Here is a 25516-nt window from a genome sequence, read left to right on the forward strand (position 1 = left end):
TTCTCCTTCTTATTCTTCAGATTTTGACTCAAACGTCAAATCCTCAGAATCCCTTTTGTGTGGTCACATGATCCTTTCTAATTCTCTCACAAAACTCATGACTCTCTGAAATTATCTTCTTCACTGGGTTCTCTGTTCCTCTCCGTCTCCTCCACTAGACTGGTACTTCCATGAGGACAGAGACTACTATATCCCCAGCTTATCACACAGAGTAAGGCCTCAATAAACATTTGCCAAAAACCACCCCCAGAAAAACCCAGAAAACAGTGTCTGCTGGTAATACCACAGGACATTGAAATAAATCGGTGAACTTTGTCAAAGGGCTTTCACCCATAATTTTTCCTGTGGTTCCCTACTCTGTACAAAACCTCCAGAATATCCAGGCAGGTCCAGATCTGCTGGCAAACCTCATCAACAACATTTCGTTTAATCATTTGACAATAATCCCAATGCTTATTAAGTTGGGGGAAGGGAAGGGGAAGAGTTCACCCCCAACCTTCTAGAACAGAATTCCAAATTGTTGGCCTAGGGTCAAATGTAGCCCATGGATGTGCTTTGTCAGCCTTACACAGTGTTTTAGAAGAATTTGAGTTCATGACCAAACTTTAAAAACTGGAACATTTCACATCAAACTTCAGATGCCCAAGTTCTCCTGAAAACTCAAGTGGATCTGGCCCCAGTGGGCCCCAATTTCCCACAGGGTCCCAACGGACTAGAGCTGGGGTGTGTGCTCTTCAGTTTATCAGTCACTATCCACCTGGCTTAATTCTTTCATGTTATCAGCCTGGTCCCTTTAGTCACTAAGATTCCCCCTCAAAGGCTAAAGTATCCTTAGGAATACTACTGGTTTTCAAATATTTTCACTACAGCCCCTCTCTTCAAACCTTACATGGAAGTTCAATGTCTAAAACAGATAATAGTGATAACAGTTCATTTTGATTGAGTGCTTACTGTGTGCTATGGTTCTGCTTTGGTTGACTCAAGGGTTTGGGGATCAGAACCCCACCAGGTCCCCATCATCTTCAGCAGGGCCTTAAGAAAACTCTGTGCATCCAAGGAAGACAGTTCAAAAAGTACATTTTTCTTCCTTTTTTTGGCCACGCCACGCGGCATGCAGGATCTTAGCTCCCTGACCAGGGATCAAACCCGTGCCCCCTGCAGTGGAAGCGGTGAGTCTTAACCACTGGACCACTAGGGAAGTCCCCCCACAGTACATTTTAATCCATTCTCCTCACTATAGGCAAACTAGAGGAGGGAAGAGACACTCCACCTGTTGGAACAGTAGCCTTTCTGGCAAATGTTTGTCTGCTAGTCCTTAGTGTTGATAACAGCAGAAAAAAGTCAATAGGCGATACATTCTTTCCTCCCAGAGCTGTTGGCTATTTTCTGGGAGCCCTTCAGGCCTACCCTGTGAGCTCATGCCACTCTCAGGCTCAGAACCAGCTAATTCTCTTAGACGTTTCAGCAAAACTGGACTCTAGAGGGGAGTTGCCTGGCAGAAAATGGCATGTGGACAGAAGCCCTCGCCATGTCCCAGTCCAGTCTGAAGTTCTCCTCCAGCCCTGATGATGTCAGCAGAGGTTAACACACCTGCTATTTGAGCATGGAAATTTATGGTACTCTTATTGTCCATAGAGATATGTTTAGACCATTCCCACATTTGTTATGTGCTTAGTGTGTGCCAGAGTTGTGCTAGGTACTGGGGGTTTGCAGTGGGAATTTATTAAATATGAACAAGGGCTTTGGTTTCTGGCTGTCCTGACTTCCAGCTGTGGCTCTGAAACTTACTAGCTGTGTGACCTTCAGCAAACAACCTAGCCTCTGTGTCTCACTTCATCTGTAAAATGGGTGTGCTAGGAATAGTACATAATTCCTAGGATTATCTTGGGGATTCAGTGAGATAATTTTTGACACATACAAAGAAAACAAGTGCAGTGGTTTTTTTTCTCCACTAGTATTTATCAGAAGCTGCTATTTTTATTTGCGGCTTTTTTTGTCTGTCTGGCTTACTAGATGACTCTCCATGAGAGAAGGGCCTTGTCTTTCTCGCTCACCCCTGCTTCTCCGCCTAGAACAATGCCTGGCACAGAATAGGTGCTCCATAAATATTTGCTGAATGAACCGCTGTCTCCGATATTCCTGCTCTAATTGCCATTACCATAATGCGCTTTGGAGGAGCCCAAAGTCTCGTGGACTCCGGGGAGAGCCACCCTGACCTTGACAGCCAGCTGTTCACAGCGGCGCTGGGCATCAACTCTGATATCACCAACTGGGCTCTGTGCCCTGGGCTGACAAATGACACTTGTGTGTCTTCTGATGAACAGAGCTACAGCGCGGGAGAGTGAGTTGGTGACTGGGGAAAGTGGAGTGAGCAGCTGAGCCAAGCAAGGGGAGCTCTGAACCCTAACGCCCCCAAACTGGCAGCAGGGAGGCCATAGGTCCATGTGCAAGGAGCCTGGGCCCCCCCACCGCTTGGGCCCCCCCGGGGCGGGGGAAACACCGATTTAGAGATTGGATGCAATCACCTCGATGGCATTTCAGGATGGGAATTCGTGCATCCTGCGTGCCTTGAGAAACAAAATTAATTTCTCTAGGGGGAGGGAAAGGGCTTTGCAAACTGTGAAGCGCTGCAGGAAAAAGCAGTTAAATGAAAAAGTCAGGATGCAAGAGAGCAGATGTGTTCGCTGAGCATAAACTGCACTTCAAAACCAAGCTGGAAGAGACATATAGTCCCCAGAGGTGGCACATTTTGGAGGGGTCTCCGAGAGAGAGATGCACTTGGGGAGACTGGGAAGCCAAAGGAAATGGGCCAAAGTTTCCCGGGGTGTCTGTAGAACCCGGGACCCGCCCGCAATGCCCGTGGATGCACACTAGTTCTTCTTTTCCGGTCTCGAGCTCCGACGCGCGAAATCTGCAAATTCTCCCTTTATCTGTCGCACACGCTCGCTCATCTTCGTTCTGGCTGGAATCAGGGTAACCGTTCCGATGATTATATAACTTCCCGAGTTCAAGAAAGACAATCCAAAGACAGAGATGATAAAATTTTTTTGAGGGTGGATTAAAAAAAATTTTCCCCAAATGTAAGTTACAGAGCGCACAAAAAACGTACATACAAATACCCATATTTCCACCACTCAGAAAGAATAACTGTTAACATTTTTATTTACCTAGGAGAAGAGTTTATTGGTCATCAAATAAACCTTTCCCTTTCCTCCAAATCCCAGCAAATCTGAAACCAAATAAAGTCAACCTACCTCTCTTTATTATCCTCCCTGTTCACCTCCACCCCAGATTTAACTTAAGGGGAGATTCCAGGGCTTCCGAATCCCCTCCGTGGGCTTTTCACATGGCCAGGTCTGCAAAACCTGGCACCAGTGAACAGCGTCCCGCGGAGCCCGCAATCCTCGAGTACACAGCTGCTCCTTCTCCTCTAACCCCGACTCCTGCGTGCAACTTTGTAACTCACGCTCCCGCCAGGGGGCCTATTTGCTCGGCCCGTTTGGCGGAAGGATTCCGCGCGCTATCGCAGTTACGTCAACTGTCTCCGCCCCCTTTTCGCGCTCTGGCCCCGCCCCCTCCCTGGTGCCCTACTTCCCATAAAGAAGTCCCGGCCTTGCCGCTGCACTCCCCGCGCACATCCGTGCGCCGCCCGAGGCTGGCTAAGGAGTCGGCGGCCATTTTGTTCTTCTCGTGGTTCCAGTGGGGAGAGAAGGAGGAAGCAGGGAGTGGGGCGGTTGGGGGGGACCCGCCGCGGCTTTTGCTACCGCCGCCACCACCATCTCTGTGCTCGTGGCGTGGGAAAAGAGGTGTAAATCCCGGGCGCGAGCCGGCGGCGGCGCCACTGCGGGAGGGTCGGCGGTGGGAAGGCGATGGCGGATATAGATAAGCTCAACATCGACAGCATCATCCAACGGCTGCTGGAAGGTGAAGGGGGCGGCGGGCGGCTCCGGGGACTCGCGGGGGGAGGGGGATTTGGGAGGCCTTTTGGACTTGCAGCGCCGAGAGGAGTGAGCCCCGCGAGTTCGCCCGCGGGCCGGGGGCTGCAGCGGGAGGGAGGCTGCCCGGGGTTCCGCACTTGGGCCAACCCGCGGACACTCCTGGCTCCACTCATTCATTGCACGAGGGTGCAGCCTTACTACTGGCCTTGAAATTTGAAAACTCCGCTCCCCACCCCCACGTTTCCGGTACGTACCCCAGTGCGACCCGCACACCCGACCAATCTTTGGATGAAGGTTGGGGGCCCCAGTCCAACTTACAGGACGGCACGTTACGAACTTTCTGGTCCTCGTTCTCTTGGAAAGCAACATGATGGGGATATGGATTCCACCGGGCTTGGGGGCTTCTTTCTTATCCTGCTTATTTTTATTTTTTGTGAGGCTGGGGTCGAGGGGCCCATTACTTGTTATTTGGTGACAAACGTTCATGTCTCAAGGGGATGTTGGAACTCATATTCTCCTGCCCTTCCAAATACTCTTTTTTGAAGAGGTCTCCGCGCTCTTTTCTGAACGTGCCTCTGAACCGAGAAGCCAGCAGTGATGACAGTTTCGTTAGGATCTTTCCAATGTGCCAGGCTCTGTAAGCGCTTTGCGTTCATCGGATAAATACAGTCATGATATTAGCCAGCGCTTCTAAAGCGCTTACTGTGTGTCAGGCATTTTTTGGAGCACTTTACACAGATTTCATGTAATACCCCCAGCAACCTTACGAGGTAGGTGCTATTATATTTTACTGTTTTTCAGAGGAAGATAAGACTCAAAGAAGTGAAGTCACTTGACCAAGGTCACACAGTAACAGTCAAGTTTCAAACCCAGGCAGCCAGGAGCTAGAAGTCATTAAAGTCACTCTATGTATGAAGGAAGGAGGTGTCAAGTGGTTGAGCAAAGGTTAAAAAAAATCTTAAATATTGGCTGACCTAAGACTCGTGAGGTGCCTGGCGATTGATTTATATTGATGTGGGAGATGGATGAAATTCGATTTTAAGGAGGGACGCCGAAATGAAATCACCCCTCACCACCCCCCAAATTCCAGAGCACATCTATCAATACTAATATCTAATTACAAACTTTGAAAGAATTCAGATCCCTTTCTTAATTTGAAAACTGGATAATGTAGATTTGGCTGAGTTTTAACTGCTTTTTGTCTTTGTACATTTCTAAGTATTGTTGGACTATAAATGCTGTGAGAGATGGAGTCGAGAGCATAAACAGTTGGACAGTTCTGGTGTTAGAATTTGCAGATCTTTTGTTTAAGTCATTAGAATGAAACTCCTAAAAATATCTCTTCTTAATCTCTGTAAGGTTTTTTCATTTTATAGTTTCTTAAAAACCCATTAAATAGACCCCTGAAATGTTGCTGCCATTTGTGGGTGAAAACCTTATTTGTTCAGTACCTGGCATTTATTTAAGAACCACACTTTTTTTTTTTTTTTGCACCTTCATGAATGTATTTATTTTCTCTTTTTATTATTATTATTGTTATTTTATACAGCAGGTTCTTATTAGTCATCACTTTTATACACATCAGTATATACATGTCAATCCCAATTGCCCAATTCAGCATACCACCATCCCCACCCACTGGGGTTTTCCCCCCTTGGTGTCCATACGCTTGTTCTCTACATCTGTGTCTCAACTTCTGCCCTGCAAACCGAAGAACCACACTTTTAATACTAGTTACTACAGTTCTTCGATTTATGTGAGGCAGCAGTGGGTCAGAAACGGATTAAACAGTTTGCAATAAGAAAAGAACTTAAAATTTTGTTTTTCATTCAAAAATTGTAAATTCTGCATATCTATGCAGGGACACGTGCAATAAGAGCTGGCTTTATTTCGTTGAGAAGGCAGGAAAAAATGGAATCTGTGGATTAGAAACATTAGAATTTTAAGATTAGGTAAGTCTTGTTAAGTCCAGGGTTGCCCATAACTCTGTATTCATATAACATTTTGTTAATTTTAATCTTGTTTTTTAAATTGTGCCAAGAAATTTGCCTTGATAAACTTGGATTATTTATGAGATCAGTCTTTGTTTATTAATAATTTCTATACATGTTTTGTACTTGAAAACCAGATTTTTTTTAACATTTCATTTTTTTCATTGAAATTAATAAAGCATTGTGTTTTAATTCCTCGGGAATAAGCTAGCTGCTCAACAGACGTAAATTTCCTTCTTTTCTAGTCAGTGTTAAATGGGCAGGGAAACGGTTGAAAATGATCCATTGAGAATATATATAATCCAAGGTAGAAAAGGTTGATAATTTCTGTGATTCCTTTTTTTAATGCCCCACAAACTTTTTCCTGTAAAAATTTTAATTAAGATTTGAGTATATCTGAAAATGGAGGGAAATGTGAGTTTTGTGGCCTTGTTAGAATTGTTTACATGTTAGAGATTGTCTCCTTTTTTAAGGTGGAGGACTGTACAAGCTAAGTGAGAAGTAGTTCGGTAATAGTACTAAAAAGACCATTCAAAAGTGAAGTCTTATTTAAGAGAATACCGTGTTGGTTTTAGATTTTAGTCACTACAGCTTTGCAGCTCTTCTCTACTCTAAACTTTTTAGTGGATTTTCCTTAAGGAGGCATCACTTCTGCAACCCACGTGAGAAGATCTCTGCCTTGTGGGTGATAAAACCTTAAGGTTGTCACTCCTTCATATCATTCATGTTCACTTATTTAAATAACTGCACAGTAAAACTTTGGATTTAGAGAATAAGCTAGCTGCTGATTTGTCTCATAGTCCTACTGTGTTGGAGAAAAGTGAGGTTTGAGGCAGAGTAACTTTGTAAGTGATCTCGTTCGGGGAGCGGTGATGGCTAGCTATTTTCTTGCAGAGCAGGCAGTTGTAACTTATTTTCACATCCTGATTTGCCAGAAGCATCTTGGCTCTGAAGATGGCGGTTGTCAAACTGAAAGACTGTGCCAAGCTCTGCACAATTGCTTGACTTGCTTTAGTGATTTAAATATGACCTCAGCCCTGGCCCTCAGCGTTTACTAACTTAATCCTCTGACTTGTAAAAGTAACCCATGTGTTTAGATATTCGGTGTGAAATGAAATATGTTTATATTGTAATGTTTAAAAGACAGGGGTCCTGAAGATAATAAAGGACAATCGTAATGGCAAAACAAAAAAAAAAATCTTAAAATGCTGACCAAAGAAAACAAAAATAATCTTTCCTAATGAGACCTCTGCAATTATTTTTTCTTTACATATCAGATAATTTCACCCATTAGAGGCTTTTCTTGGAATCAATGATCATAGGGCATTTTGCTGATAAAGACAGTAATATTAAAGTAATGTGTTACTAATACTCTAAATTACAAGAAGTCTGTGTTGTGAGCCCCCTGCTCTTCCACCCCTCCCGCATGTCAGTTGTATGCCGCGTCCTCTCCTATAAGGTAAGGCAAGAAAGCTCTTTTAGAGGCATGATCAGAAGCTTGCACCAATCCTAAACCACAGCATGGAAAGGATTACTCTCCTTGTGCCCACAGTGCGTCCTCGCCTGTCAGTAGCAGGAGGCAGCAGTGAAATCTAATGGGATGGTGTGTGTCATTCTGTTGTGCTTGAGGGAGGGAATGTTAGACCCAGCAGTGAAATCTAACGGGGTGGTGTGTGTCATTCTGTTGTGCTTGAGGGAGGGAATGTTAGCCCTAGGAGCAGGAGGCCAGGCTTTCCTCCTCCAAGCTGGGGAAATGCATGCCATGCCGCGCCATGCATTGGTAGCCCGTCTGCGGTAGAGGTTGGTGAGATTGTTTTATATCTGGGAAACTGCAGTCCTATAATAACCTATTCTGCAAAAGTATGTGCCAGTGCTAGTCGGTCTGCTTGACTAGGGTGAGGATTACTGATCTTGAAGCAGGGAAATCATTTCACTTAATTTACCATCACGGCTGTTAGTAGACCTTAAAGATTGAATTGTGAAGGAGATAATATTCTGATATGAATTGCTTTGTAAATGAGGAAGCTGGAAAATCTTATTCAAGAAGAAAAAGGAAGGATTCAATCTCTTTGGAGTTTATAGAATTCTGGGACAAATTTTTGTGTTTTAGGATCAGACCACTGTATCCAAAGCATGTAAAAATAGATGATTTACTTAATGGTCTTGATGTTTTATCTGAAATCTCCAATTTCACCCCTACTCTGGGGTTTACTGGCATCCTCATCTAGAGGAGAGTGTATGTCACTGATATTAAGGCTTATGAAAATGAAAACCACTCATTACAAACGTAGGTTCAGATGTGAAGTCTAATCAGTGGTAGTTTATCAGAATTGGTGGCTAGACTGTAGAGAGTTAAACATTTTTCACATTTTTCAATAAATTGGCTTCACTCTAGATGTAGAAAACTCAACGTTCTTTACTGAGAGCAATAGACAGTGTTTTGCAGCTATATCCTGATTATCTGCCTTGAGAAAATTGGTATCACCTTTAAATGCCCAAAGTATAACACCAGCAGTTAGGAAAGCCAGGATGGGGGAGGGGTGGTTTAGAAATTAAGATGGCCAGAAAGTGGATGTCTTCCTGCTGGTGACTTTGCAGAGAAACCAAGTGATTCTCGATTAACATTTTTGTGGCTTATATTTTTTGTAGAAAAGAACTCCATTGTTTGCAGGAAAGTTTTAATGTTACAAATATTCACTTTTTTGTTTGCTTTGGTTTGAGGTTTTATTTTGCTAAATCTGTCAGATATTGTGAGGTTATTGATTGTCACTGAAATGAATATGATGTGGCATATTGTTAAGATTGCCACCTACTTTAATAGGATTATCTTGTTAGCAAAATCTCTGTTGATTTATTTTTACACCGGTTGTGCCAGTTTTAGGTTTTAAAACTTGATTATAGTTCAGCTGAGGCTTTTTGGTGGGTATGCTATTCCTTTTCTATGATCTTCTTTTTTTTTTTTTTTTTTTTTTTTGCGATACGTGGGCCTCTCACTGTTGTGGCCTCTCCCGCTGCAGAGCACAGGCTCCAGACGTGCAGGCTCAACGGCCATGGCTCACAGGCCTAGCTTCTCCGCGGCATGTGGGATCTTCCCCGACCGGGGCACGAACCTGTGTCCCCTGCACCGGCAGGCGGACTCTCAACAACTGCGCCACCAGGGAAGCCCTATGATCTTCTTTTAACAGTTAAGGAGCAAGAAGAATACTTGCTTATTCCTCATAAATAATCCCAGAGTAGTCTTAAATTTCCCTCTGTGGTTTTCATCTCTGCTTTGTTACTAGGCTGTCAGAAAAGTTAATGTTGTTTTGTGAGAAAAAGCTGGCATTGCAAATAATCACCAATGACATTCTTTTATTATATCAGGTTTTTATCAGTTTGTTTTCAGTAAAATTGCATGGGAGTTTTTATCATGTGCTCATGTTAGTGATTTGCCAGATAAATAAATGATCAGATAAGTCAGAACAGAGCAGTCCTTGCTGGTAACAGCCATAGTGCATTTTTTTCTGAATCTACCATTTTAACCAGATAAAGAAAAGTTTTCGCTCAAAAATCACAAGTTTGGGAATTCCCTGGCGGTCCAGTGGTTAGGACTTTGAGCTCTCACTGTCTAGGGCTCGGGTTCAATCCCTGGTCCGGGAACTAAGATCCCATAAGCTGTTCCCGCACAAGTCGCACGGTGCAGCAAAAAAAAGAGAGAGAAGTCACACGTTTAAGATCTAAGTTTAAGATCTAAGTTGACCATTTTGATATATCAATCACTGACCTACCTATGTTCACTATGCCTGCTGATTTTATTTCCATGCAGTGCCTAGCACCTGGACTTACGAGAAACATTCCACCTGGAAAATGAAATTGATATTTGTTGGAATATTTTGGATTCTGTTGGCAATTGTTGAAATAATTTGATACATGCAATTTGAACTACTACTTAGGAAGGTATCATGAGGAGACAGCCCTTGAGTTTCCCACCTAGGGTCTCCTTTTTGTGTAGGTTTCTCCCATCATGCACAGAGCACAGTGAGGGTTTTAAACCATGAAGTAGTGACTGATTTTATTGAGCAGAGCTGTACTGTTTGCATATTTTCTTTGTAGCTAATAGCGATAAAGTAGATATTCAAGGCTTTGTGTTTTTAATGGTATTGAAGATGTCCCTGAGATAAACTTTTAGTTTTATAGTTTTTATGGGTGGCTAGTTTTACCTACAGCGTTTATAATAATCTGCGGTTACCTAGTTTGTCTTATTTTGTGCATCCTCCACTAGAATGTAAACCTCTCAAGAAAAAGGACAGAGTTGTCTGTCCTGTTGCCCGGGTATCCCCAGCATCCAACACAGGGTCTGGCATGTAGTGGTGCCCAGCAACTATTTTGTTGACTATTTGAATGAAGCATGGTAAAAATGAATATTGAAAGTCTTAAACAGATTACATCATTTAGTTCTTATTTAATGCTTCCTGTATGTAAGGATGCCTTATGATTTTATATCCCGTATCAAATTTTTCTTAGGGAGCAATGTATGTTGGAGTTTCAGTAGTTTGTCCTATAAAAACTCCTTTGGTTTAGAAGTTTAATGAAGAACAAATTCCTTTTTTTTCACTTTTTCATCTTTATTATTGCTTATGAATTTGTAAAATGACCAAAAACAGTTATGTGCTAAACTAGAAACTCTAGTAAAGCCTATGGGGAAATGACACTATTGCTTTGTAATTTTAAGGCACAGACACAATTTTTGTTCTTGTTTTTTGCTAATCAAAAGTATATAGCTTGGGGGCTTCCCTGGTGGCGCAGTGGTTGAGAGTCTGCCTGCCGATGCAGGGGACACGGGTTCGTGCCCCAGTCCGGGAAGATCCCACATGCCGCGGAGCGGCTGGGCCCATGAGCCATGGCCGCTGAGCCTACACGTCCGGAGCCTGTGCTCCGCAACAGGAGAGGCCACAACAGTGAGAGGCCCGCGTACTGCAAAAAAAAAAAAAAAAAAAAATGTATATAACTTGGAATGCACGCTAATTGTAATGCCACAAATTAACAGAGATTTATTCAGACTTCATTCATGCAACAGATTTTGTTCACCTACCATGTACTGACCATGGGCATGTACACTGCAGAGCAAGTGATGTGGTCCTGGCATTTACATTCTACCAGGAGGTCCAGATGAATAGGTGGAAGCAGACTGGCAATTATAATACACAGTATGTGCTGAGCGGTGACCAGGTGTTGTGAGAGCATTTCAGAAAGCATAAAGCAGGCCTGTTGAGGGGAGAGGAGATGGCTAAGAGAGGTTTTCCAGAGTGAAGTGGTATCTAAGCGGTCACGAAAAATGAGCAGGTATTCGCCAGTTGGTAGATGATTTTGGCAGTTTCTATTTTTATAATTTTATTTTTTGAGCTAATTGTAGGGAATTTAAGAAGCTTTGGGACTATGTTGTTTTTAATGAGTGCTGTTCATCAAATATAAAATATATCTTGATTTGTTCTGGAAAAACTGCATTTAATCCTCATTCCAGTGCCTATATGTGGAATGTAGAAAAATGGTACAGATGAACCTGTTTGCAAGGCAGAAGAAGTAGAGACACAGAGGTAGAGAACAAACTGTGGACACCAAGGGGCAGGGGGTGGGTGGTGGATGAATTGGGAGATTGGGATTAACACATACACACTAATAGGTATAAAACAGGTAACTAATGAGAACCTGCTGTATAGCACAGGGATCTCTACTTCACTTTGTTGTACAGTAGAAACTAACAACATTGTAAAACAACAGTACCCCAATTAAAAAAAAATCCTCACTCCACATTAGGAATACTTTTTAAATTGTTAGTATTGTTCTTTACTAATCTCTGTACACTCCCACTTGAGGGACAAGCAGAATAAGAGGACTAAAATTACCATGAACTATGTCTAATGGTGGTAGTGGGAAGCCTCCAAATCCAGTAAAATTTATATTAGCATTGATTTAATCTGATGGCATTGGTGTAATATGATAGCATTCATATTAAAAGAATAGCCTGTGTGTTCCTTATAGGTGTAAGTCAGTTATTACATATTCTCCCAAAAGACTTAGAGTGGGCTATTCACTTACAGGTGTGGGGGCTCTTCTGAAAAAGATTCCGGTTGAAACCAGAAGCACCTAGGAGTCCCCTAGCCAAAAATAAAGTTTCCTGTTGGGCAGTCTGCCCAAGCTTCTGGCTGACTTGTGGTAAAATCACTAATGATTGGGGTTTTCTGGCCAGTGAAGCAGGGATCCCACCATCTTTCCATTGGGAGTGTTTCTTGAATTCTCTCCTTTGTGTGTCTAGAGAGAAAAAATTACTTTGGTTCTGAAAAAAAAATCATTTTTTGTTGTACAAATAGCTCAGTTGCTGTTGTAAATATTATATATGTGTCTATTTTGCGTAATTCCCTCAAAAGATTATCCTTACTATGCTTTCCCTTTAATTGCTTCTTGTTTCTTAATATTTGATCAGAATGAGACTGGCAGTCACTTAGTTTAGTTAACATATTTTGGAGTCCAAAGAGGTGATTTTCCCAAGCTATAAAATCAAGAGAGAAACTTGGGGCTTCTAGCTCCCAGTTCAGTGCACTCAACATTTTCTTTTTTTTGTGCCCTTCAAGAGTTTACTCTTCTCACGTGTCATCCTTTCTTATTTATTGTCTTTCATTGAAAAAAAATAACACCCTTCCATTTCTGCCCAAAACTTGTTTCTTCAGGGAATTCAGTTTCAGTGGCTATTCAGGCTGAAGGATGGCTTCCCCTAAGACAGTATTTCTCAAACTTGGACACAGCCCTTTTTAATGGAAGAAATTTCTCAACAGGCATCAGAGTTTTTTACTTGTAGTTTTTATTACTCTGTAATGTTACTTAGATATTTACAGAACAAAGCTAGATACAAACCAGTTAAACCTGTTGCTCTTGTTCAGCTATTAGGCCAAATGATTTTGTGATTTTGAATACAAAGCAAGCCTCCAAAACTGATAAAACTTAAATTAACAGCATTGATTTAATCTGCTCATCACTTTATATTGGGTTTAATGGTGGAAAGATGTAGCCTTAGTTTTGTATTTAGTCTGGTCTGGAGTTTTTGCTTCAATTCTAATTTGGAGAATGCTTGCTTTCATCAGTCTTTTGTACATAACAAGTATTAAGACTTTGATTGTGAGTTTTTGGCAAGCAGGCCAGTTCATAACTGTGAAATTAAGGTAAATTTAGCAATTCAGTGCTATTTATTATGTATTTAATAACTGTCTAGTCTGTTACAACTGGAATCAAAACAGAATTTTATTTCCTACTACTACTTACCTGCTGATAAATGAATTGTTATAAGGCCAGAGGATATCTTGTACTTCACTTTGATAGTACTTCACTTTGATAGTAAGTAGCACTCAGAGTGCTCTGATGCGGGTACTTGGGAGTTTAGGACACTTGGTGCTGTGCCATGATTTCTTTTTGCCTTTTCTCAATTTTTATCCGTTCAAATTACTAGGAAACCTTTCTCACAGCACACGCTGACATCCTTTGCCCTGTAGAGGCATGATTGTATTCACAAATGCAGGCCCAGAAGGTTGCACAGCAAAATATGCACAGCAAGCATACAGTGTGTTTTAATGAAATGAAAACAACACTTAAGTTTTTTCATAGATAAATCTGGGACCCTTGAGAGATTTGTGGACCTCTGAAAAACACTGATTGAGAGGGGAGATGAGCATTTCCAATCTCACATTTTAAAACGAGGAATTCTTAGAACCAACTCAGTAACATGACAATCTCTAAAATCTCCTGCTACACAAATACTAATTCATTTATAAGGCTGGAGAAGGGAAGACAAGACAGAGAGGCAAAAAGAGCTGGCCTGGTGGGCGGGTTATAGGTGAACCAGGCCAATTGTATGTCTTGGATGCAGAACTGAGGCCTTGAGCTGTGCCCAGGGGGAGTCTGATTTCGCAAGCGATAAGACTTTTCTAACAGTATTCATACACAGAGAGGATGACCCCTTGATCAGGATACTGTAAAGAAGTCTTACCTTGGTGTAGAAAATGCAACTAAATCTCTGAAATCCTGTCTTAAGATTTTAAGATTGTAATTAGGCATTAAAATCATGTTCTTTATAAGTGTCCTGAAAATAAAGCCTAGCCAGAAAGTAGTTAAACTATGTTTTTGCCTCCTCTTTATTTAAAACTTCCACCTTTTCCGATATTTTTAATTTTTACGTTAAATCTTATTTTGACTTCTCTTGACTGAATTGGGGTTTTTCTCCCCTACAGTGAGAGGGTCCAAGCCTGGTAAGAATGTCCAGCTACAGGAGAATGAAATCAGAGGACTGTGCTTAAAGTCCAGAGAGATCTTTCTCAGTCAGCCTATCCTACTAGAACTTGAAGCACCACTCAAAATATGTGGTAAGTTTTGGCACACTAACAGTTGTGTTTGGTTACGTGATTGATGGACTGAGTCAAGGATATATAGATGACCTTGTGTTAGCCAACAAAATCATTTACTATTTATAAGTAACCTGGAACTACTTAAAATTAAATAATTGTAGCTTTAGAATAAATACCTCTAATGGACTTAATGTGCTTAGACGTACTTCGCATTTTCTTAAAATTATTTCACTAAACGAATATAAACATTGCAGAAGAAAGGAAAGAAATGAAACAGAATGGAGAGCTAAAAAAAGGCCTGAATTATGAGTATATAGGGATTATATTTAAGCTTAAAGCAACACTGGTTATGCCTAAAAATATGCCGTTTTATAGTTCTGTTTCTACATGATAGATACAGATAACTGGTATAAAAACTAAACTCTATCTGAGAAATACTATATTTATTCTTCTAACATATTTGACTGCATTGATGAATCTTGTGGTGTTTGTTTTTGTTTTTAAGTAAAATGCTCTTTGGCATTATCTAGCAGGGAGACATTGAAAGCCAGATGCATTGGTGGGTGTACTGTGTGTACACCTTTGTTCACACCGGGCCAGGGCTTGTTAAGAGTGCAGCACTTCTGCTGACACGATCCCCAGAGACTGAGCTGTGGGAGATCTGATATTGATCCGCCAACCTGAAAGGAAAACCGTGTTACTTGGCAAGAAGCCCTGCCTAGGCATTAATAATCCTTTCCATAAAATAAATTCTCAATTAGTTGAGTTTTGTGTGAGAGTCTGGATACACACATACACTTAAAATTATCACTAAGCTCAGTTGAACTAAATATGATACAAGTTTGGAAATTAGTAATGTTAGTGGTTTGGACTATATGTATGAAGACAGTATGTAACAGAATTCTTGCTTCTAGGTGATATCCATGGACAATACTATGATTTGCTTCGACTTTTTGAGTACGGTGGTTTCCCGCCAGAAAGCAACTACCTGTTTCTTGGGGACTATGTGGACAGGGGAAAGCAGTCATTGGAGACTATTTGCCTCTTATTGGCTTACAAAATCAAATATCCCGAGAATTTTTTTCTTCTCAGAGGAAACCACGAATGTGCCAGCATCAATAGAATTTATGGATTTTATGATGAATGTAAGTACTTTCTACGTCTAAGGAAGATTTACTCAAATTGAGATTCTTGGTCATAAACTGAACATATTTCTGTTAGGATTTGCGAGTTTAGATGTAGTGTTGTAATTTCTCATGTTTACTATTTCATTAACTTATTTTTATCCTGGTTTTTCTTTCTTGGTGTAAAAAATAGCACTCATTGCCATATAATAATCCCCTGGATTCTTGTATGATGTGATGATTAGATTAGGAAGTAGCGATCACAGTGATGATTTCTTTAAGATAATTTTTGTGATGAATAGTCACAGATAATTTAATTCTTAGTACAACTCTGAGAATCTGTCCACATAATTAGCTTCGTTTTTGACAACTTTGAGATAAAATCTCATTTTGTAAACTTCATCCATCTTAAGTGTACAATTCAGTGATTAAGTGAATTCATAGTTATGCAACCATCACCACAGCCCTATGCAAGCACTAATTACTTTCTGTCTCTATAGGTTTGCCTTTTCTAGACATTTCATGTACATGGAAACTTGCAATATACAAATAATTACTTTTTGTAATTAGTAATATAGTTTTTTTTCCTTCTGGCACATCTGCACCCCAGGAAAAATAGCAGTTACTATCTGAAATTGTGCTGAAAGGAGAAAACAAAATTGGGTGGGGGGAAGCTAATTAAAAATATTTGTAGGGCTTCCCTGGTGGCGCAGTGGTTGAGAGTCCGCCTGCCAATGCAGGGGACACGGGTTCGTGCCCCGGTCCGGGAAGATCCCACATGCCATGGAGCGGCTGGGCCCGTGAGCCATGGCCGCTGAGCCTGCGCGTCCGGAGCCTGTGCTCCGCAACGGGAGAGGCCACAACAGTGAGAGGCCCGCATACCGCAAAAAAAAAAAATTTTTTTACAAGAGTCTTTTTTTTTTTAAATTTTTTAAATTTATTTATTCTTTTATTGTTTATTTTTGGCTGAGTTGGGTCTTCATTGTTGCTCACAGGCTTTCTCTAGTTGCGGAGAGCAGGGCTACTCTTCATTGCAGTGCACGGGCCTCTCATTACAGTGGCTTCTCGTTGTGGAGCACGGGCTCTAGGTGCACAGGCTTCAGTAGTTGCGGCTCGTGGGCTCTAGAACGCAGGCTGAGTAGTTGTGGCGCACGGGCTTAGTTGCTCCGTGGCACGTGGGATCTTCCCGGATCAGGGCTCGAACCCATGTCCCCCACATTGGCAGGTGGATTCTTAACCACTGCGCCACCAGGGAAGTCCCAGAAACAAGTTTCTTAAAGCCTTGAAAATAATCAGTTTTGGTGGAGAGTTTTATTGTTGGTGTTGCTGTTTTTAAGTAACTATAAAAAAAAATTTTTTTTTTTTTTTTTTTAATTAAAAAAAATCCTTACCTCCATCTTCCTTTTGTATTCATCATTTCTGCCAGCAGGAGGGTTCAGGCTGGGAGGAAAAGGAATTTGAATTACTGGCACTTGCCAGTATAATTATAACAAGACTGGTAAAGCATTGTCACTGTGACCCTCCCCTAGACTGTAATAATAACCTATAGTCTCTCAGGGTATGGTGTTTTTCCATCTCAGTTTCACATAAATGTGTTCAGCTAGCGTATTTGTTAGAAGTACATTGCTAGAAAGGTTATGTTTATAGACTTGGCCCTCGTACTTGCAACCTCTTACATGACTATATATGTATGTCTATGGCCCTGAGACCCAGCTCATAAGATGAAGCTGGAGGAAATTAACTATACTTCAGTAAAAAATTAAAACAAAACAAAACAGGATGAGGCAGGAGGGATTACCAAGAAGAAAAATACTGTGGGTTCTGAACTGACTGGGACACCTGAGTTGGGCAGGAAAGATACTTGATATTGACAATGAGTCTATTAGAGAAGTACTAGTAAGGCAGTTAGTTACTACTCCTTAGGTAATGAAATGAGAGGCAGAGAATTTTATAATTTTGTTTTAGGTATTTGTTACAGGTACTACTTTTTAGAACAGGTTCCTTTTTACACAGCTGTTAGCAAGTATTTTGTTGTTTTCATTAACGAAGTTCAAATCCATAAGATCTCTTCCTTGTGACATATATCCTAGTCTAAAGGTATTGGATACATCATTTTTGTTTCTGTTTAATGTGAGGCCCTATGATTTAGAAGGTCAGCACTGATTGGAATTAGTTTTGACTCTTGTTCGTCCTTAAGACTGATGTAATGACCTTGTACTCCAGCTTTCCCCTCTCCCATCAGGCAGGTATAATTGCCACCCAGGCTATTTGTGGGCCTAAAAGTGCTCTTGACTTAGGTGGCTTTCAGTTGATGCTTTGCTGACTTTTTTTAAAAACCTTGATAATTTTGTTAAAATTTTATTGTACTGAAAAATTTTATTCAAATGGAAATTTCCGTGGAACAATTTAAAAACCACTGTTTTATGTGGTAGACTTATTTCCTAAGTGTAACAAGCACTCCGTGCTACAATTTCTCCCTCCACCCCCAATTTTATGACTGTAGTCCTGGAATAGCCGAGGTGTCTGTTGTTGGATAAAATGTGAATGTGTGTTATACTTTTCTGATACCAGAGCTGTCTGGTCTATAGTAATAGGAAACTGCATTAGGGGTTCTGGCTCAGCATCTGAGGATTTGGAAGCTTGAAGAGACCTTGGCAATTATCCAGGAACCCTGGAGCCAGATGCTCCTAGTGGTCTGAAGTGGCCTTAGGGAGGAACTGTATAGAGAGGAGAGGAAGCAGGAGCCCAGGACTTAGTTAAGATGCTCAGAGACAACAGGAGGAAGAATCTTAATTTTTTTTTAATTTATTTATTTTTGACTGCATTGGGTCTTTGTTGCTGTGTGCGGGCTTTCACTAGTTGCGGTGAGCGGGGGCTACTCTTCGTCGTGGTGTGCGGGCTTCTCATTGTGGTGGCTTCTCTTGTTGCGGAGCACGGGCTCTAGGCCCGCGGGCTTCAGTAGTTGTGGCACACAGGCTCAGTAGTTGTGGCTCGTGGGCTCTAGAGCGCAGGCTCAGTAGTTGTGGGATACGGGCTTCGTTGCTCCGCGGCATGTGAGATCTTCCTGGACCAGGGCTGGAACCTGTGTCCCCTGCATTGTATTCTTAACCACTGAGCCACCAGGGAAGCCCAAGGATCTTAATTTTTGATAGAGAAGCCAACAAAAATAGCAAAGGAATCCATAAGAGTAGCTGGAGTGCGTTGTGAAACTAAAGAATCAAGGAGTGAAGCAGATTTCAAGAAGGAAGAGAATCTGTTGGCACTGGCAAATGCAGCATCTGAGCAAAGGAAAAACCTAGGGGAGCCATTGGAATGTTGTTCAGAGACAGGCTTCAGTAGAAAATGGAGACAGAACCAAATCACTTTTATACATAGGGGTTAGGACAGCCCAGCCCTGTTCTTGTATTATTACCATTGTTGGAAATTGGAGGTGCACAGGTTCCCCTTCAGGCTTTTGTAGAGAGGAATTCCGTTAGGCTTCCAGAAAACTCCAGTGAAGGAAGATGTGGGACAAAGGGAATTAGTGGCCTCCAAAGAAATACAAAACAGGGTGAACCATGGTGAGGGTTATACCCAGTCATAGAGAAACATAAACTATTAGGAGAAAAAACAGAAATCCTTCTCTGCAAAGGGAGAAGTCAAACGTTTGTTGAATTCGCATTGCGTTTCAAACCTGTGCTAAACTTTCTCCCTGACTTGATTTGCAGTGGAGTGGAAGATGTGGTTCAGGAAGCCTGTTGCTTGGGCCCTTCTCGAACTCAAAAGAAAGGGTACATTGAAAGCTGTAAACCTTTCAGTACCCACAGGATGAAAATGGAGAAGAGACTGAGGACAAACTTGGTTTAGGAGTAAGATTGTGCTTTTAACTTTAGTGCTTTTAACCTTAGTATGGAGTGTACAGGCGACGAAGGCACCCTAACAGTTGGGTCTTCCTCATCCAATTCAGAAAGATTTGTATTTCCGGGTTTATGAGTGGGTTTTTTACTCAAAACATAGTTTTCCTGTGGAAAGCACACAGTGACTCCAGAATGCATGGAATATATGGGTTGGTGAGGTGGGAATATAACCACTCTGTAACGTTTTTGGTGGGGGGGCATTCTCAGTGTTTGTGCAGCATGTTAGGGCTATCCTGGTGTGCCTGCAGTAAGCAATCTGTATTCCTCTGTAGTCGTTGTGCTTCCTACTAGAATATTTGGGGGGGGTGGGAATTAAATGGTTCCAGTAGCTTATTGAGGGTGGTGGTAGATGAGATGGGTGTTAACTCTCAGAGGCTTCCTCAGAAGGAAGATTATAATGGCACATGTGTGAGTTCTTAGTTGCCTTTAGAAATAGGAACCTACTTGCAGGTTGAGAGTGGACAAGACAGACTAGATTTCACACAGAGTTGGTGTTATCAAATAATTGTTGAGGTTTAATGGTTATCCTTAATCATTATATCTGGAATTCTGATTTCAGACTTCCATGGAATTTTAAAATACTTCATATGAAACTGTAAGTTGTTGCTTATAAATCAGACATCTCCAAGTATTATATATATCTGATTCTCTCTTTTTTAATAAAAGCATAGTTTTTGTTTACTTAAGGTAGTCAGAACCTTGCCTTGGAGGACTTGTCCTGAGGGAATGTACCTACAGAACACCAGTCTCTTTTTAACCATCCCAAAATTTTTACAGGTAAAAGAAGATATAACATTAAATTATGGAAAACTTTCACAGACTGCTTTAACTGTTTACCGATAGCAGCCATCGTGGATGAGAAAATATTCTGCTGTCATGGAGGTATGTGGGCTGATTTTAATTCCACATAGATTTTGATCTCTTCTAAGGAGTGTACACTTTGATATTTATCACCCCAATGAGTTATCATTGGGATGACTTCCTCTGTCAGGTAACTCCTACGTTGCTGTGTTAAATCTTGGGTCCACTTTGGCACATCCAGGATCATTTGGATACAAGTCCAGAGTACCCAATTGATTTGTTACAGGGAATTAAGTGTTCTGTAACAGCTTTGAAAATAGAGCAAAAGGATTTTTGAATATAAAATTAAACAATTAATATGCTGTACTATAGATCCTCTAGGATACTGAATATGTGAATAGACTTCCCCTTGGTCTGTTTTTGATCCTTTCCTTTCAGAAATTTTTCGACTTATATGTTAAAAGTTATTTTGCTTGGTGGTTGTGCTGTATATTATGTAATTAAAGTAATAATTGCAAAGAGGATTTCTTTTCATCTGTGATCAGAAATTAGACAACCATCAAAGAGCCAACTCACTATATTTTAATAAATCCACTATCCCTGCCTTCCTTATATACTTAAACTGGTTTTGGTAGAGTTGGGCATGTGATTTTAAACTCATAGGAGAGTTAGCTACATCTGAGCTGGTCTGATAGATTTTATGGTCCTTGGACAGCGCCGGTTTCCTAGAAAGCTACATCACCTGAGTGCATCCTCTATGCCCAGTCACTACAAATGGTCACCAGGGTGCTCTGTATGTTGAGGTAACTTTCCATATGCTATTTAAGCACACTGTACCTTGCAAATTAGTGCATGTAATAAGTTCCAGTGCCCCCCGTGTTTTTTGTTTTTTTGCAGTATGCGGGCCTCTCACTGTTGTGGCCTCTCCCGTTGCGGAGCAAGGCTCTGGATGCACAGGCTCAGCGTCCATGTCTCGCAGGCCCAGCTGCTCCGCGGCATGTGGGATCTTCCCAGACTGGGGCACAAACCCATGTCCCCTGCATCGGCAGGCGGACTCTCAACCACTGCGCCACCAGGGAAGCCCCCCCCCCCCGCCTTTTTTTAACCAAAGCTAAATAAGAAAACGTAGCCAAAGATTTAATGTAAGCCTTTGTAAGAGTCACTGGGTGTCTCTGTAGACAAATGGAGCTGTTAAAGTGGTAACATCCTTTTTATTTATTTATTTTTTTAAGTGGTAAGGAGCATTGCTACGTGAGCCTTTATTTTTATCATTTTTTTTTCAATTTTTAAATTTTATTTTATTTATTTTTTTATACAGCAGGTCTAACATCCTTTTTAAAGTTCTGTTTTCTTCAATTTTTTTTTTTTTTTTTTTTTTCACTTAATAGGTTTATCACCAGATCTTCAATCTATGGAGCAGATTCGGCGAATTATGCGACCAACTGATGTACCAGATCAAGGTCTTCTTTGTGATCTTTTGTGGTCTGACCCCGATAAAGATGTCTTAGGCTGGGGTGAAAATGACAGAGGAGTGTCCTTCACATTTGGTGCAGAAGTGGTTGCAAAATTTCTCCATAAGCATGATTTGGATCTTATATGTAGAGCCCATCAGGTATTGATTTTGAATTTTACATGTACACTTAAGAGCATGTGTGTGAGCACAGATTCTCCTTGTTGATTTTGGTGGGTAGGTATTGCTTATTTATACAAAACGTCTCTGGAAGTGTGACCTACAGGATATCAGGCTCAACGGGAAACTGAAGAGTGGTTTTACCCACCTAAAATTTGCACCTCCTTATACTGAAAATGTTTTCTCTCCAAGGTGGTTGAAGATGGATATGAATTTTTTGCAAAGAGGCAGTTGGTCACTCTGTTTTCTGCACCCAATTATTGTGGAGAGTTTGACAATGCAGGTGCCATGATGAGTGTGGATGAAACACTAATGTGTTCTTTTCAGGTAGAGGATGCTTTCAGCATTGTTTCCTTTTATTATGTCTGAATTTTACTGATCTTTTAAAAAGTGCTACTTTCTGCCTACTATTCATTTATGTTGAGTAGACTGAATTTTTATTTTCCCTTAACTGGTGTTTGTCCTAGTTCAGTAATGAGTGAATTCCTTTTAAAGGAAAAAAATTATCATAGAACCCTTCCTCCAGTGTTGAATTTAACTGTTTTTACATTATTTAAATACATAAAAACCACAATATATTAGCTTCGTATGCTTATGGCTCCTTTACTATAAGTCTAAAACTACAGTGTCAGTGCAACGTTCAGCTAAAATTAAATCACCACTGGAACGTGAAAGTAATACTGACTGCCATGTGCCAGATGTGCTATGTAATTACTCACTTCTCCCACCACTTTTGTCTAGTCTAATTTCTATAAAACCTCTTATTGATTCACCATGACATCATTTGGCCTTCACTTGGCACAAAAGAATCATTTACACATAAAGTCTACCTCAGTCTTTTTCTCATTCACTTGTTATGAATAAACTTGTATGACTTCAGGCTAGCCCAATCATAACAAAAATACAGCCACTGAAGTCATGTGGCAGTCATCAGTTAACTGAATTTAAAACAGGTGTTTTTTGTGTTTAGCCAAGTATCAGGGAGAGCTTGCAGCTCCCAGAGATTGTGATAGGATTCCCTAGGGCAGGGGTCCCCACCCCCCGGGGCCAAGTTAGGAACCGGGCTGCACTGGGTGAGCGACTGAGGCTTCATTTGCCACTCTCCGTCGCTCTTCATCCATCGCTCGCATTACCGCCTGAACCATCTCTGCCAGCCCCGCCCTGTGGGAAAATTGTCTTCCACAAAACCGGTCCCTGGTGCCAAAAAGGTTGGGAACTGCTGCCCTAGGGGTTTGAGGGACACTATTCTAAAGAACTCCCCCACCACCACCCATCAGAAGGGATACCTAAAGGTGTGACTTCCAAAAACTGTCATTTTATCCAGAGGCAAAATTTGTTCAGCTCATACATCTTAGCTGTTCATCAGAGCATTTATTACCAAAATGTTTGTCAGCTTGGTTTGTATTAATATGCCAGTGGGGCCTTCCAAGTTGTTGGGTCAGTTTTAAACAAAAAACTTTCTAACAAAAGATTTGAGTGAAATTTAAGATTTGAGGTTGAGTGTATTTCCTAAAATGCATGGTCTTTTGAATCTTTGCAGATTTTAAAACCTGCAGAAAAAAAGAAGCCGAATGCCACGAGGCCCGTAACACCTCCAAGGGGTATGATCACAAAGCAAGCAAAGAAATAGATGTCATTTTGACACTGCCTAGTTCGGACTTGTAACATATAGTGTATAACCTTCATTTTTAAAAGTGTAATGTGTATTGGTCAGCTTGCTCAAAAAGTGTTTGTGGGCCCCCCCTTCCATTTTTGACTTAATGAATAGTATTTGCTGGTTATAACAGCAAATGAAAGACTCTCCACTCCCAAGGAAAAATGTTTTGTTTTGTTTAGTTCTCTGTTCCTTTTTGCAAACAACTTTAATGATGGTGTTAAAGCTGTACACCCCAGGACATTTTATCCTTTCTAAGGGGTTGAGTGTACAACTGATCTTTTTTTTTAATTCAGTACAGCCCATGAATAATGTAAATGCTCCCTTTCTTTAGGATATAAAGAGAGCCCTAGGGTGCTCAATCTGTACATGTTATTGTCATAAAATGCATATTGTTGGATACAAACCACTGTGAACTCTATTTTTGTTTTTTGTTTTCAAAGGGATTGCTTTTTTTCTCATTGTCTTATCATGTACAAGCTAGTTTTTATAGCTATCAACATTAGGAGTAACTTTCAACCTTGCCAGCATCACTGGTATGTATATTTAATTAAAGCACACTTTCCCCTGTGATATACTTAAAATGACGATTAAAGCCATTATTTTAAATGTTTGTGACTCTTTCCTGAAGCCAAAGTTTCTGTTGAAATATATATTGACACTCCCCTAAGTACAAGGTGGCATGGTTGTGTACATCTGCCGCCTTTATGGGGATTCAAAAACAGGTTTTTGAGTTTGAATAGCAATTAGTAACATAGTGCTGTTTAAGCTATTAATGATTAAAGTTAATAACATTTTGTACAATTTCCATATAGCCTATTCATTAAGTAATCTTTTTACAGTTACATCAGGCCCGAACCCGTCCATTCAGAAAGCTTCAAATTATAGAAACAATACTGTTCTATACGAGTGACTGATTATGCTTTCTTTGGCCTACATTCTTTATTCTGCGGTGAAGTTGAGGCTTATAAGTCAAAACAAAGGAACTAACTTACTATCCAGCAGTTTATACAGAACTCACAGTATCTATGACTTTTTTAAACTAAGATCTGTTAAAAAGAAATCTGTTTCAGCAGATGACCATGTACAATACCATGTGGTGAAAATAAATTCAGACTTATTAAATGATCTTGTTAAATTCTCTCAGTGTCAGTTTATCAGCACAATACACACAGGAGAACTGTTGATGGCATATTGAGTAGCCTTTAATGAATAAATTGCTCTGGAAACCACACAGTTTCAATTTGGATTTGTCTTCCTTCAAATAGTCTGTTTTCCAAGATGGATTATAATATGGATGTTCATATTCTTCGAGTTCTTACCTGGATATAACTAAGTTTCTGAAGTAGAGCAATGAGATTGAAGTATCTTCCCCTACTATTTAGGGAGGTGTGGGACTTAGTGAGTTGTGACATCATCTGTATACATAGTTTTCTTTTTATCTGGGTTCATTTGAACTTGGCAGTAAAGTTCAAGAACTACTTTTTAAATTATTATAAATCAACCACCAGTGTTTTTATACACAGACCTTTGCTCTCTTCTCCCTTCCCTAATTCATATGGAACACAGCGTTGTGTCCTTTTACATTTGTCACAAGTGTGTCGAATGCGTATTAATCTCTCAAGTACATTAAAAGTGGGTGGAGGGAGTGTCATTTGAAAAGCACTTTCTTTTATCAAAAACTGGTGTCTCTTAGGGAGTTGGGAGAGGACCTCCTAGTGAGGGATTGTTTGAACTGACATTTGCTTGTGGAGAGAAGAGAGAAGAGCAAAGTCTGCACTACAAGCTCTGGCCCTGAGGCATAGTCTGTGTCCTTACCCCCAGTGTGCTCCTGACTTGAAGGAGGATGACCTCGTGAGCTCTAGCTCCTTCCTGCTCCATGTTTGTGACAAATTCAGAGTTTGCATTATTTTACTTATGATATTCTCCCAGATCTCTTTGACTACAAGAAGAAGAAGATGAACAATAATTGGTGTCAGTTTCATAAATCTTTAATCTGTGCCCTGGACATTATCAATTGTATCACTTGTAGGATTTCAAAATCCTATAAAGTTGTAAAATTGGGCCATTTATAACCCATTGGGCTTGGGTTATAAAGCATGGAGTGTATTAT

At 40.8% G+C, this 25516-nt stretch overlaps 1 protein-coding gene across 2 annotated transcripts; it reads left to right on the forward strand.

Moving 5' to 3' along the window:
• The first annotated feature begins 3597 nt into the window (after positions 1–3597).
• On the forward strand, positions 3598–24639 carry PPP1CC (protein phosphatase 1 catalytic subunit gamma). 2 transcript variants are annotated; one of them, XM_029232176.1, is made up of 8 exons: positions 3598–3924; positions 14185–14316; positions 15213–15443; positions 20096–20200; positions 21508–21731; positions 21942–22076; positions 23290–23350; positions 24246–24630. In XM_029232176.1, exons 1-8 carry the CDS (start codon positions 3870–3872, stop codon positions 24314–24316), a joined length of 1014 nt encoding a protein of 337 aa, XP_029088009.1. In that variant the 5' UTR covers positions 3598–3869; the 3' UTR covers positions 24317–24630. The 2 variants fall into 2 exon arrangements, with proteins under 2 accessions (XP_029088009.1, XP_029088000.1); XM_029232167.1 differs by having other exon boundaries at positions 23290–24639.
• Positions 24640–25516: the final 877 nt, after the last annotated feature.

This window comes from Monodon monoceros, unplaced genomic scaffold, assembly GCF_005190385.1.
Source record: "Monodon monoceros isolate NGI ecotype Baffin Bay Population unplaced genomic scaffold, NGI_Narwhal_1 Super_Scaffold_1, whole genome shotgun sequence".
NCBI lineage: Eukaryota > Metazoa > Chordata > Mammalia > Artiodactyla > Monodontidae > Monodon > Monodon monoceros.